Genomic DNA, 15,650 nt, shown 5'->3' with positions numbered 1-15,650 from the left:
ATTCACTGCCTGTGACTGGAGGAAATACACTTAGCCAGTTCACTCAAACATCAAATGCAGTGGGGAGTGGGGGGAGTGTTGAACAGAAAACTTCTAGAAAACTAAGCTTCTGTGATGGAAGGGAGGCAGCAAAGATGGGAGATAGAAGGCTGACTTTGGAGTTAGAAGACATGGGTTCTCAAGCTGTCTCTGGCACTACCTATGTGACCTTGGGCAAATTAACATATCTCTCTGAACCTCAGTTTCCTCATCTGTAGGAAAGTTCAGGAGGTTGGACTAGATGGCCTGTGAAGTCCCTTCCCTTTCTAAATCTGATTCTGTGCTCTGTAATTCCTCTAATTCTTCTTTAGAAGTATGTGAGGGAAAGAACAGCATCTCTGGGAGATGAGCCTCTCAGGCTGCAGATTATCCAAGATCACTCTATGACTCGCAACTCTTGCTCTCCTGGGAATATCATGCAGGATTTTCAAGTATCTGCTCAGCCCAGATAGCTTGGAGTTAAATCACTTCCCACAACAAAGACTTTTCTGCATAAATTGTACAGAGAATTAGATTACATAATTACTTCTATACTCACTAATGGCAGAATTCCTTCTGTTCATCTGCCATGTCCTATTCTCTGCCTTCATTCTCCTTGACAATTATAGCTTTTTTAATAATATTATTTATACTCTTCATTTTGAAATTCTTATCATCTCCCTTGGGTCTCACATCATTTAGTGATCACTTAGTGACCTACAGCACTTCTAACTCTATCTCTTGTTGGTTATTCCTCCTCCCAAAATGTGGGCATATATTTTTAAATAGTACTTTATTTTTTCCAATTATATCTGAAGACAATGTTTAACATTCAATTTTTTAAAGTTTTGAGTTCCAAAGTTTCTTCCTCCATCTGTCCCCTTCCCCTCCCTAAGATGGTAAATAATTTGATATAGATTACATGTAAATAGTCATGTCTGAAAGGCTTCATTTCTTCCTTTTTTCTAATTCACTTATCACCTTTCTTTCATCTTTATGAATATAACCCTCAAATCTCTATCTCTTTCCCAGGCTCACACTTCCAATAGTCCTTACATATATCATTTCTTGCTGGATGCAATGCCAGTTCTTCAGATTAAACACATTTGCAAGCAAACCTTCATCTTCCCTGAAAACTATTTGGCCCTCCTGACTTCCCTAAATATGATCATGGCACCACCATCCACCCAGTGATTCAGTCTCAAAGAGTCAGAATCATCTCTCATTGTCTCTCCTTTTTTCCACATATCCCTTTCCCATCAGTTTCTGTTCCCATTCTAACCCTAACACAAACTCTATAGTATTGTGGATAATGTAGATTAGCCTCTGTTGGCTAGGCCAGAATCTTGGAGTTTTTTAGATCCTTCCCTTGAAAATACAAAGTCTAAGAAAAAACATAACCTATTAGTGTTAAAATACCAAAGGGAATTGAAGATGAATGTCACTAAGCTGATTATACCCCAGACTACTAAGATCAAAGGAATTTTCACAAAGTATTCTTAGGAAGAGAAAAAAAATTGTTCTGTTTTATACATTGAAGAGTTAATTTAGAGCCCATTGTGGTGCAGGCTAAAAATCTATCTCGTTAAAAAAGAGTTTGTTTTTTAACTCCTAAATTAGGACATGTGAAGCTGATTCATTCTAGCCTACATAGGTAGAAACACTAAACTTAAAAGACCCTAGCCCAAGACCTGTCATTTAACTGATGGAGACCTGAGAACATGCCCGAGGTCACACAGGTAACAAAGTCAACTTCTGAACCCTGGTCTTCTAGCTCCAGATCCATAGTTCTTTCCAATTCACCACACCACCTCATTCCTGGAACATATTTCTCTTTCTTAAAGCTCCAAGTTCTCATAAAGACAAAATGTGGGTTTATACAGATCTTTGGGTAACCCTGAGGGTATCTCTGCTCTTCACAGGTAGATTCCAGTGCTCCTTAATAGCCCTGGCTTTCATCCCATGGCCCCATCCCACACTGATGAGCACCTGCAATGACTCCAGTATGACCCAGTCCCAGCTCACTTTCTTCCTTCAACATAGTTCCAGGTTACCTTGGGTTCTCTGTGCCAGAAATGACATAATGGCAAAAGCCAGGAGAAGGAGCTTCATGGTTGATGTCTCCTGGACAGAGGACCAGCAGGGCTAATGGAGAACTGAGAGACCTCCCTGTGTACTGTGAGTTGGAGCTCCAGCATTTATTACCCTCCCCAGTGGGGTGGGGCCAGGAGTGTTGAACCAGAGAGGGAGTAGAATTCTGTGTTCCCCAATGTCATTACATGAGGTCAGACTGTCCATTGACCAGTGACTCCAATTGGGTGCCTCTTGGATTCTAATCTCCATCAGTGGCTCTGGTAGGGGAGATATAAACCACACTCAAAGTAGTAAATTATAGAAGCATATTTTTGAGCTAGGAGGGACTTTGGCAATCACTCTTTTACAGGAAATAAATTAAGCTGGAAAGAAGGAGATTGATTTAAACCAGGTCTTATTAGCAAGGGCCTTATTTTACCAGAATCTGCATTCTTTCAATCTAAAACCAATGTTCTTGTCACGAAGGTGGACAACCTGTCTCCTTTGTCCAAGTCCCCATCAAAGTGGAAAAATATGTATATTCATTTAATCTCTCTCCTATACATATTCCAATAGAATATGGTTTTCACACTTACTTTGAACTGGATTCTCATCAATTAAATTGAAAAAACACAGAGAATTTCCAAGAAACAAACATAAGAACCAGCCCCTTATGCCCTGGCAAAAACAAAAACAAAAACAAAAAAACCTGGAAGATTAATTCATGGTCACTCCCAGTGGGCTCCATTGAATCCTTTCTTTTTAAAGCCTCTCTGAGACAGTCTTTTCATTCCTTCTGTCCAAAACTGCTCTCAGGAAATCATCTAGATGCTAGAGTTGGAGAAAGAGGAGGGGAGAGAACAGGTGTGGGGAGAGGGACAGGGACAGGGACAGGGACAGGGACAGTGAGAGGAACAGAGATAGGAAGAAGGAGAGGGAGAGGAAGAGAGACAGGGAGGAGGACAAGGAGAGGGACAGGGAAAAGGACAGGGAGAGAGACAATAGATACAGAGACAGAAAAAGGGAGGGAGGAAGAAAGGGAGGGACAGAGGGAGAAAGAGGGAAAGGAAGAGAAAGGAAGGGAAAGAGGAGAGAGGGAGAGAAGGAAAAGAGAGGGAGGAAGGGAGGAAAGGTGAGGAGGGAGAAAGAGAGACAAGAACAGAGACAAGGAGAATGGGAGACTAAGGGGTAGAAGGAGACAAAGGTTGAGAGAATAAAAAAGACCTAATCCAGTGAGTCAGGAACTCCCTTTTTGACTTTGAATAGAAGCCATCCCTTTTCTGGTCTCAATTTTCACATATATAAAAAATAAATTAGATTTAGACAATCTTTAAGGCCCTTTTCAGCTCTGACTTTCTATGTTCTGAGGTTTCTCCAGCTCCTATCTTGTAAAATTCTGGTATATAGTTCTCAGATTCTGTACTTTACCCTGCTCTTTTTCTCTCTGTGTGAATTGTAGATATTTCTAAATCTTCAGGGCAACTGTAATTTCAGCATGAGTTCTATGGGGATTTTAAAGCTTTTGGTCTCTTAAGAAAGTTTGAGGAGGATTTTCCTGCCATCCCTGAAACTACTTTCCAGATGGTCTCCTTTTAAGGAGCCCTGCCTACTTGTGTGTCATGGCATCACTTCTCTGATGTCATGGCTCCCGTAGAGAATGAAGGACAAACAACAACCATGAATGGTTCCATTGAGTCCTCCTACCCAAGCTGATTGATCTTTCCCTCATCTTTTCTCATAACATCTCATGTTATTTTTTTGCCCATAGCCATGTTCTAATGGGCATGACAATTATCTACATACTTGTTTTCCTTTTTTCCTAGGCTGTCAATTCTCAGAAGCCAGTGGCAGTGTCTTTTCTCATCCAGTATCCAACTATATGAAATCTATACAGGGTAATCATTTAAGAAAAAAATTTTCAGTGGAACTGAATTCCATTAAAGAATTTAGAGAAGAGATCCCTGTGGACTGCAGCAGACAGGGCAAACTTTCTGGAGATGATGGGACTACAATGAGTTTGGGATTCAGGGAACTTAGATGAATACATTGTAAACTACTTGAGAACAAGCATTGTATCTATGGGCCCAAAAGTGCTCTGCACACAGAAGCTGTTTAACAAATGTCTGGTGGTTGTTAAAATGATGAGCAAAAAACTAGGAGAAAGACATTTAGATTGGAGAAACAGCATGAGAAAAGGCACATTGGGGAAAGTCTAGGATGTTGGGGGCTGGGGCAGAATGTGGATAATGATGAAAATGGACTGATTGGCACCAAGGGTGTGCCTTGGGTGACAATGAGAGAAAGACTGAATAATAAGATAGTCTATTGCCATAGAAAAGGTAACTACTTATTGTCAATTCACTTTTTCACGAGAGATATTTTGCATTTTGCACTTTCTATACATGTAAGAATTTTGGTAATATTCAGACTTTTAAGTATTTGTTATACCAATTTAAGTAATTTTGTAAACCTTACATAGTCTCAGAGCTTAATGTCAAATAGGTGATACTCATATTCATTTTCAAAAACTATTACAATATTGTTTCTTTTGAAATTATATAAGGTTCCTGTAAGTGGAGATTTGAATGCAAACATGAATAGTTGTATAAAATAAATATTTTTATTAAATTAAAAGGAAAAAAGGCTAAATGAGAAGAGTAAGCCATAGTGAATAGAGTACACTGGCAGAAAGACTAAGAACTTGGAGTTATAAAGCAGGAAACTATCATGAGGTCTTTATCAATCATTCCAGTAGCAAAATCTCTTATTTCTAAAGCCCCTAACAATTCTAAAATTCTTAGGTAGCTAGGTGGCACAATAAATAGAGCTCTAGGTCTGGAGGCAGGAAGACCTGACTTCAAATACAGTCTCAGATGCTTCTTAGTAATGTGACCCTGGCCAAGTGACTTAACTACTGTCTATCTCAACTATAAAATGGAAATAATCACCCCTAATTTACAGAGTTGTTGTGAGAATCAAATGAGAAAATCATTGCAAAAGTGCACAGTGCCCATTTCTATTGTCATATTATTCTATGATCATTTAGGCCTTGAATGAAGGGAAGAGCATTTCAGCTGGACTTTGAATGATGGATAGGATTTTAACAAGTAGAGACTAAGGAGGGGCTTGAGGGAAGGCAGAGATAGAGGCAATTGGGAGTCCAATTTGTCTGGAACAGAGTCACTCAGTTTGTCTGGAACAGAAGGTGTCTGAACTAACCTAGGAATTGTGGGAATAGGAAAGTGAAAGCCATTTTGAAGGAAGGAATGGCAGGACTTGGCAGTAAACTAGATAGAGCATGATCAATTTGAAGGAGCAACCTATCTGAATTCAGCAGACAGGAGTTCAAGTTTGGGTTCTTCTCCATGCTATTAGAGATATGAGATGTCATTATTCTGGGACCTCCTTACCTCATACATGAATCAAGACAATTAAACTAATCAGAGATCTAAATCTATGATCTCATAAAGCATCTGAAGGAGAAAGAGAAGTCAAAAAGTACTTGGAAGCTCAAGAAAATGGTGGAGACATGGAAAGAAATGGAGAGATGGGAAGGGGAGTCAGCTTAAAGAGAATGTAATAAGAAATCTAACGGTATAATATGGTAGAAAGAACATTGGACTTGGAGGAAAAGACAAAGAGGTGGAGAGACAGAGACAGAGATGGACAGAACTGGGAGGAGCCCTCATATCTATAGTTGTATGTGGGAGTCTGCCCCATTTTGATCCTTGATTTTCAGGGTTTACAAATCTAGAGACTCCTTAGAGCAGACTTTCCTTTGGGATAGATCACACACTCTCCTCTGAGATCTAATCTTGATCCCACCTGAAGAGCTCATTTATTCTTGTGTATTATTTGTTATGCTCTAATCCACAAAATTCTCTGATTTCTGTTTGCTGGATAAATGAATGTGCTAGTTAATAACTATTGGTGATGGTTATTTGGTGAAGAAGGGGTAAAAACTATCCCTTTCCCAGACAGTATGTTGACACTAACAGTGTAGCCCTACATATGTGCAACACATCTCAGATTGTATCTATCCAATCCATCCTTGAGCCTGAATAATATATATAAATATATATACATATATTTACATATATATACAAAGATGGAAGAAATCACCTAACTACCCAATGACTAAACTTCCTATAAATTTATATTCCTCAATGCAGTAAGCCAAATGTCCTGTTCTTCCTTAACTGCTTTGTTCTCTCCCATTCTACAGCAGCTATTCCAAACCTTCTCCTCTCTCCTCAAGCCTCCCAAGGTACCCCTTTCTCATACCTTCCCAGATGGGTTCACCTCTTATTTCACTCCAAAAAAGAGATTACCCCATTCTCCTCTCCTCCTCCTGGTCCACTCAGTTATTTTCTTCCACTATTGAATCCCTCACTCCAGGTTCTGAAGAAGTGGCCCTCTTGTGATATAATCATAATAGAGAGATTACAGAAAAAGCATCTCAGAAAAAACTTTGACTTATATGGTATCTAGTATTCTAGGTTCAACTACCTTGAAAAACTTCTAAGGGAAAAACCTATCCAGTTATAAAGACTACTCTGAAAAAAAAATAAAAATAAAAAACCTACAGTGAGAGTCTAGAATACTAGGGTAGATTAATGAACTTTCTTACTTGAAATAGATTTGCCAAGCTTCTGTAATATGATATTAATATGTTCATCTCTGTAAGCAGGGACTTAACTAAAGTTTAAGGGAAAAAACCTGTCAGATATCTTCTTTGTCATTTCAACCCTGACTAGGTTAAGGTTGCAGAGATAAAGTTTGACAAGCAAAGAAAGGGTTATAGAAATTTATGGAATTGTAAACTAAGAAATAAATTTGCAACTGAAATATATTTGCTGCAAATTTCCAAACCATGGTTGGAATTTTTTTGAAAGCACAGAAATATTTTAAAAATATGAGACTAAAACTATAAATCTCTGCAGTGGAACTAACTGAAAGCATGGGCTATGTAATTCAAGATAATTATTTTCCTTGAGGAAAATAAGATTTTGAATGATACCATTTGTGATTATAAATCCAGATTTGATTTGATTGAGTTTGTTCTAAGACTAGATTATAATGTGATCTTATTAAAAAGGAGATGTATTTTCCTACTGAGATGATTGTGACATTTAACCCTTTAAAGGTAGATCAGACCTCAATGGAAAATATCTAAAACTATATGAATAAGAACTGAAAGTCTAATTTACTATAAATTTTTCTTTTGAATGTACGAGTGCCACATTGATAAATGAATGAAGTTATTTCTTATGTAGGGTGACTCAGAAATGCATTAGACTGAATCAATTTCACTTAACTTGTACTATCTGAAACATAACTCAAAACAGGCTATGAAACTGTGATATTTTCAGCTTCTAATTTTTCTTATTCTGTGATTTTTGGGAAAATCATACAAGAAATGTTAACTTGAAAAATGATACCTAGAGGGTGACATACATGTATCATTGGAAAATTAATTCCTCTTGTGATAGAAAATATTGTCATTATGTTGTGGGGTGGGGGGAAAGCAATAACCTGCCAAATATTTAATTATGCAAATTTTGCTTAAAATTACTACTAATAATATAATTATTTAGAATTTAGGAAAGTATCACAGACCTTATAAATATCTGAGAAGTTCTTTGAGATCTTAGCAGATTTTCAGTCCCCTGGATCTAAAGCCTTCCTGAGGTCATAAAGCTGGTTGATGATGTAAATAGAGCACTGGGCTTAGAATTAGCAAGACATCTTCATGTCTGAACTCAGACACTTCTAAGTTTTGTGACTCTGAGAAAGTCACTTAATCTTGTTTGTCTCCAATCCTCATCTGTAAAATAAGCAGGAGAAAAAAATTACAATTACAAACCACTCTAGTATCTTTGCCAAGAAAACCCCAAATGGGGTCACAAACAGTTGCATGTGATTGAACAAGAACAACAAAATTTTAGTAGCTCTGTGAATGATATGGAATTCTAAAATAATGAAATGGTTTGATGAAAGGTTAAGATTTCTCATTGCTAAAATAAAAGGGCTTACAAATTTATTTCTTAAAGAGTTGTTTAACTCTTTAGGTTGTTGGACAATTATTTAGGAAAATTCTGAAAGTGGATCCTGGAATAGGATGTTCTGAAGTTACATTTTGAGCCAACTTGGTATTAACAGATTCCAGATTTAAAGATTGTTTTGGCTTTAAGAGTTAATATGCAATCTTTTTAGATATTAATCTCTGTCAGCCTCAAAGCTTACAGTACTGAGTGTTTTTCTGGGTTCTAAATGAATGCTCATAACACGCTATTATATGCATGATATTTGGCTTTCAAGTTTCCATGAAGGACAATGATAAAAGGATAACTATAAGATTATCTCCATAAGATTTGAACCGGTTTTCATCCTATGAAGTAATTACTGGAAAACAATATAAGTAACACATTCCTTCACAAATGCGTTAGCATGAGGTCCAGTTCAGATTTTCCAAGAGAAAATGTTTCCCACTGTCAGACACTTACATGAGACAGCTTAGACCCAAGATGAAATAAAATGCTTGATTGTTGTTTAATTTGCAATCTGACTTGGTTTATCTATAATCTGCTTAACTTCCTGTTTCCTTAGTTGATGAGCAAGGTTATGACTGTGTGTGGAATAAAGAGAGAAGGTAAAGAACTTACAGGAATATGTGAATTCTTTTTCTGTATTTTATTTTCATCATTTCTGTGTTTCCCCTATGACCTGTGTAATATGTGCAGGCCCATATTTACTTGAGCCTTGGCCAGCTATAAACATATTTACTTAACCTGAGCTGGTGACTTTTATCAGTATAAGACATTTATCAATATTTAGTCTATTAGCTTGACCACTGTCTATCTGAAGCCAGAAGGACTGATTTTCTGTTTCCCAGAAATCAGGTGATTTCGGAGAAACAGAAACCTTCCATTCCAATCTCTCTGGATAGCAAAAATTAATTAGATGCCTCCCCCTCCCCTTCTGAATGCTCTCTTACTTGTGATGTTATCTCTTGTATAAAAGCTGTGTATCTTTACTATTTCTTTAGCCCTCCTACCAGGAGCTTTCTCTTTCTTATCTTGTGATGGGAAGGCTCATCTTCCAGAGATATTAATAAACAACCTTTCTGCTTTTTACTGAGTGATCTCTGAGTAGTCATTTTGGATAAGGCTCTTTTACATCCCACACAACTGCTCAATGAAGTATATCCAACATATATGACATCAAAGAAAACATGGGCCTGTGAATTTTTCTTTTTATCTTTTTTTGGTCACTTTTTGTGATACTTGTGGCCATACGTGTAATTTCAGTGCCTGGGAAATCTCCTTGTACTGTATATGATGTACTTGTTTTCTAGAGCAAGTCTAAATAACCTGGTGCTGACTCAATTTGGCCTTCTGGCTATGAGATGTCATGACCCTGGTTCCTATCATTCCTTTTAAAAAATTCTCCAATCTTGATAGGCAATGAAGGAGATGTTTCCACTGATTTGAGCAATTTTAAATCCTGACCTAGCTCTCTGCTTCTGTAATTGTGCTTCCAGTGGCACAGGAATGTTGAGCATGAAGCTCAAAATGGAGAAACTGGGAAAACTTCCTTGCATTGTTTCTTTTTTTTTTAAATAACTTTTTATTGATAGAACTCATGCCAGAGTAATTTTTTACAGCATTATCCCTTGCATTCACTTCTGTTCCGATTTTTCCCCTCCCTCCCTCCACCCCCTTCCCCAGATGGCAAGCAATCCTTTACATGTTGAATAGGTTACAGTATATCCTGGAATATATGTGTGCAGAACCAAACAGTTTTCTTGTTGCACAGGGAGAATTGAATTCAGAAGGTATAAATAATCCAGGAAGAAAAACAAAAATGCAAGCAGTTTATATTCATCTCCCAGTGTTCTTTCTTTGGGTGTAGCTCCTTCTGCCCATCTTTGATCAATTGAAACTGAATTAGCTCTCTTTATCAAAGAGATCCACTTCCATCAGAATACATCCTCAAACAGTATCATTGTTGAGGTATATAATGATCTCCTGGTTCTGCTCATTTCATTTAGCATCAGTTCATGTAAGTCTCGCCAGTCCTCTCTGTATTCATCCTGCTGGTCATTCCTTACAGAACAATAATATTCCATAACATTCATATACCACAATTTACTCAACCATTCTCCAACTGATGGGCATCCATTCATTTTCCAGCTTCTAGACACTACAAACAGGGCTGCCACAAACATTTTGGCACATACAGGTCCCCTTCCCTTCTTTAGTATCTCTTTGGGGTATAAGCCCAGTAGAGACACTGCTGAATCAAAGGGTATGCACAGTTTGATAACTTTTTGAGCATAGTTCCAAATTGCTCTCCAGAATGGCTGGATGTGTTCACAATACCACCAACAATGTATCAGTGTCCCTGTTTTCCCACATCCCCTCCAACATTCCACATTATCTTTCCCTGTCACTCTAGCCAATCTGACAGGTGTGTAGTGATATCTCAGAGTTGTCTTAATTTGTCTCTGATTAATAATGATTTGGAGCATATTTTCATATGTCTATAAATAGTTTCAATTTCTTCATCTAAGAATTGTCTGTTCATATCCTTTGACCATTTATCAATTGGAGAATGGTTTGATTTCTTATAAATTAGAGTCAATTCTCTATATATCTTGGAAATGAGGCCTTTATCAGAACCTTTGATTGTAAAAATGTTTTCTCAGTTTATTGTTTCCCTTCTAATCTTGTCTACATTTGTTTTGTTTGTACAAAAACTTTTCAATTTGATATAATCAAAATTTTCTATTTTGTGGTCAATAGTGATCTCTAGTTCTTCTTTGGTTATAAATTCCTCCCTCTTCCACAGGTCTGAGAGGTAAACTGTCCTATGCTCTTCCAATTCATTTATAATCTCATTCTTTATGCTTAGGTCATGAAGCCATTTTGACCTTATCTTGGTGTACGGTATTAAGTGTGGGTCAATGTCTAGTTTCTGCCATACTAATTTCCAATTTTCCCAGCAATTTTTGTCAAATAGTGCATTCTTATCCCAGAAACTGGGGTCTTTGGGTTTGTCAAACACTATATTATTAAAGTTATTGGCTATTTTGTCCTTTGAACCTAACCTATTCCATTGATCAACTAGTCTGTTTCTTAGCCAATACCAGATGGTTTTAGTAACTGCTGCTTTATAATATAATTTTAGATCTGGTACAGCTAGGCCACTTTCATTTGATTTTTTTTTCATTAATTCCCTTGAAATTCTTGACTTTTTGTTTTTCCATATGAACTTTGTTGTTATTTTTTTCTAGTTCATCAAAGTAGTTTTTTGGGAGTCTGATTGGTATAGCGCTAAATAAATAGATTAATTTAGGTAGTATTGTCATCTTTATTATATTTGCTCACTCAATCCAAGAGCATTTAATATTTTTCCAGTTGGTTAGATCAGACTTAATTTGTGTGGAAAGTGTTTTGTAGTTTTGCTCATAAAGTTTCTGATTTTCCCTTGGCAGATAGATTCCTAAATATTTTATACAATCAGTAGTTACTTTAAATGAAATTTCTTTTTGTAACTCTAACTGTTGGGTTTTGTTAGTGATATATAAGAATGCTGATGACTTATGTGGGTTTATTTTATACCCTGCAACTTTGCTGAAGGTGTGGATTGTTTCTAATAACTTTTTAGTAGAGTCTCTGGGGTTCTCTAAACATACCATCATATCATCAGCAAAGAGTGATAATTTGGTTTCCTCATTGCCTATTCTTATTCCTTTAATCTCTTTCTCAACTCTTATTGCCAAAGCTAGCGTTTCTAATACAATATTAAATACTAACGGTGATAGTGGGCAACCTTGTTTCACTCCTGATCTTATTGGGAATGGTTGTAGTTTGTCCCCATTACATATGATGCTTACTGTTGGTTTTAAATAGATGCTACTGATTATTTTAAGGAAAAGTCCATTTATTCCTATGCTCTCAAGAGTTTTTAATAGGAATGGATATTGGATTTTATCAAATGCCTTTTCTGCATCTATTGAGATGATCATATGGTTTTGTTAATTTGATTATTAATATGGCCAATTATACTGATAGTTTTCCTAATATTGAACCAGTCCTGCATTCCTGGTATAAATCCTACTTGATCGTGGTGTATTATCCTGGGGATGATTTTCTGTAGTCTTTTTGCTAATATCTTATTTAAGATTTTAGCATCAATATTCATTAGGGAGATTGGTCTATAATTTTCTTTCTCTGTTTTCAACCTACCTGGTTTAGGTATCAGTACCATGTCTGTGTCATAAAAGGAGTTTGGTAGGACTCCTTCCTTCCCTATTTTTTCAAATAGTTTATAAAGCATTGGGGCTAATTGTTCTTTGAATGTTTGGTAGAATTCACATGTAAATCCATCTGGTCCCAGGGATTTTTTTTTTAGGGAGTTGATTAATAGCTTGTTCTATTTCTTTTTCTGAAATGGGACTATTTAAGCAATTTACTTCGTCCTCTGATATTCTGGGAAGCCTATATTTTTGGAGGTAGTCATCCATTTCGCTTAGGTTATCAAATTTATTGGCATAAAATTGGGCAAAGTAACCCCTTATTATTTCTTTAATTTCCTCTTCATCAGTGGAAAGTTCTTTTTCACTTTTAAGACTGCTAATTTGATTTCCCTCTCTCCTTTTTCTAATCAGATTTACCAAAGGTTTATCGATTTTATTGGTTTTTTCATAAAACCAACTCTTACTTTTATTTATTAGTTCAATAGTATTTTTACTTTCTATATTATTAATTTCTCCTTTTAATTTTAGAATTTCAAGTTTAGTAATTGATTGGGGGGTTTTAATTTGGTCTTTTTCTAACTTTTTAAGTTCCAGGCCCAATTCATTGATCTTCTCTTTTTCTATTTTATTCAAGTAAGCCTCTAAGGATATAAAGTTTCCCCTTATTACTGCTTTGGCTGCATCCCATAAATTTTGATATGATGTCTCATCGTTGTCATTATTTTGAGTGAAATTATTAATTGTGTCTATAATTTGCTGTTTCGCCCAATCATTCTTTAGTATGAGATTATTTAGTTTCCAATTACTTTTTGGTTTATTTACACCTAACTTTTTGTTGAATGTAGTTTTGTGATTTTATTTTTCTAAATCTGAGAGTGCAAGGTTGAGATCTCCCACTATTATAGTTTTGCTGTCTATTTCTTCTTGCAACTCTCTTAACTTCTCTTTAAGGAAGTTAGATGCTATACTATTTGGTGCATATATGTTTAATACTGATATTACTTCATTGTCTGTAGTACCCTTAAGCAAGATATAGTTTCCTTCCTTATCTCTTTTAATTAGATCAATCTTTGCTTTTGCTTGATCTGAATAAGGATGGCTACCCCTGCTTTTTTGACTTCACCTGAAGCATAATAGATTCTACTCCAGTCTTTTACCTTTACTCTGAATGTATCTCCCTGTTTTAAATGTGTTTCCTGTAAACAACAGATTGTAGGGTTCTGACTTTTGATCCAGTCTGCTATCCGCCTCCTCTTTATGGGAGAGTTCATCCCATTCACATTTACGGTTAAAATAACCAATGCTGTATTTCCTGCCATCCTAATATCCCCAGATTATACTTTTCTTTTTCTTGCCCTTCTTCCCTTCTTCCCTAGTCTTAAACTTATTGGTCCCACTAACATCGCGCAGCTCTCCCTCTTTAGTATCCCTCCCTCCTCCCTTTGAATCCCTTCCCCTTTCTTGTACCCTTCCCTTATTACTCTTTTTCCTTCTCCCTTTTCCTCTCCCACTTTTTAATGAAGTGAGAAAAGAATCTCTGTAAAACAAAATGTAAATTGTTTCCTCTTTGAGCCAACTCTGATGAGAGTAGGATTCACACAATGTTCCTCCCCCTCTCTAAGTTCCCTCATATATGATAGGTTTCCTTTGCCTCACTGTCACATGTAGTTTCCCTCTTTTTATCTCCCCTCTTCCCTTTTTCTGACACTATCCCCTTTCCATTTCTACTTCCCTTTTTTATGTTATATCATTAAAATCAAATTACATATATAGTTTTTATGTATATCCAGAACAGAAATACAGTTCTCAAGAATTCCTTTTACCTTTTTCTATTTCTTTTGATTCCTGTTGTTGGAGATCAAATTTTTTGTTTAAGTCTGGTCTTTTCCTTAGAAACAGATGGAATTCCTCTATTTCATTAAATGTCCATCTTCTTCCATGGAAAAAAATACTCAGCTTAGCTGGGTAGTTTATTTTTGGCTGCATTCCAAGTTCTTTTGCTTTTCGGAATATCGGATTCCAGGCCCTTCAATCCTTTAATGTTGAGCAGCCAGATCTTGCGTGACTCTTATTGTGGCATCTCGGTATTTGAATTGTCTTTTCCTGGCTGCTTGTAAAATTTTTTCTTTAGCCTGAAAATTCTGAAGTTTGGCCACAATATTCCTTGGAGTCTTCATTTTAGGGTCTTTTTCAGAAGGTGTTCAATGAATTCTTTCAACGCCTATTTTTCCCTTCCGGTTCTATTACTTCTGGGCAGTTCTCTTTGATGATTTCCTGTAAAATAGTATCTAGACTCTTTGTTTCATCATTATTTTCTAGTAGTCTGATGATCCTTAGGTTATCTCTCCTAGATCTATTTTCCAGGTCTGTTGTTTTTCCAAGTAAATATTTGACATTTTTTCCCAATCTTTCATTTTTTTGGTTTTGCTTGACTGATTCTTGATGTCTCAATGAATCAGTCATTTCTATTTGTTCAATTCTGATTTTTAGTGAGCGATTTTCTTCATTAGCTTTTTTAACTTCTTTTTGTATATGTCCAATTGAGTTGTTTTGCTCTATGGAATTTTTTTCCATTTCACAAATTTTTTTTTTTTAGTGAGTTATTTTCTTTTTCCAATTTACAAACTCTGTTTCCCTGCACTTCTTGGGAATTTTTTACCTTTTCCAATTCACATTTCAGGAAGTTGTTTTCTTTTTCCACTTTATCAAATTTTTCTTTTAGTGAGTTATGTGCCTTTCCCCATTTCTCTTCTAGCTCTCTTTTAAGGTTTTTAATAGTCTCTTCTAGGAGAGCCTTTTGTATTGGAGACCAACAATCGTCTGGAGACTGTCTGCTATTAGTCTCTTCAGGGTTGAAAAGCTGTTCTCTTTCTGTGTAGAAACTATCAATCGTTCTTTTGATATTTTTACTCATTTTGTTATAGCCTGTAAGGTCTGCCTTCAGAGCCAGGAGGTTACCAGCTTCCTCTGCAGAGCAGTGAAAGGTATATGGATGGGTAGCTGTCCTGCCAACCGGCTACAAAAAGCAGCGAGGTACTAGAGTGCTCTGGGAAAGAGTTCCCCACCCGGAAGTAACTCAGGCCTGCAGAGCTGAGCTGGGAAAGTGCCCTTCAAAGAACCCCGGCTGTGTGAGATAATGACTGCCCTGGGGCTAGATGCTGAGCAGTGAGAGTTTCACTTCCCAAGCCAAAGCCTGCCCTGGGGCTGTGGGTGTTAGCAGTTGAGCAGTGAATGGTTTTGCGGGGACCGGAAGTGTCTGTCTGAGAAGCGCAGTCAGCTGGGGAGGTTCTATTGC

General features: G+C 36.7%; 1 protein-coding gene across 11 annotated transcripts in view; it reads right to left on the bottom strand.

Moving 5' to 3' along the window:
* Window positions 1-15,650, bottom strand: part of LOC127550453 (beta-defensin 123-like) — a 224,906-nt gene that overhangs the window by 78,968 nt on the left and 130,288 nt on the right. Inside the window, exon 1 of one of the 11 annotated variants that reach the window (XM_051979423.1) lies at window positions 2,073-2,207. The exons of 9 other annotated variants lie outside the window; for them this stretch is intronic. In XM_051979423.1, coding sequence (XP_051835383.1) covers window positions 2,073-2,130 — 58 coding nt within the window. In that variant the 5' untranslated portion in view covers window positions 2,131-2,207. Of the gene's footprint in view, window positions 1-2,072; window positions 2,208-15,650 lie in introns of those variants that run through there. One more of the 11 variants, XM_051979414.1, reaches the window with a different exon arrangement.

The sequence above is a fragment of the Antechinus flavipes genome, chromosome 2 (genome assembly GCF_016432865.1).
Source record: "Antechinus flavipes isolate AdamAnt ecotype Samford, QLD, Australia chromosome 2, AdamAnt_v2, whole genome shotgun sequence".
NCBI classification, from domain to species: Eukaryota; Metazoa; Chordata; class Mammalia; order Dasyuromorphia; family Dasyuridae; genus Antechinus; species Antechinus flavipes.
Note: the sequence above shows the minus strand (reverse complement) of the source record. Positions and strands in the feature narration are given on the sequence as shown.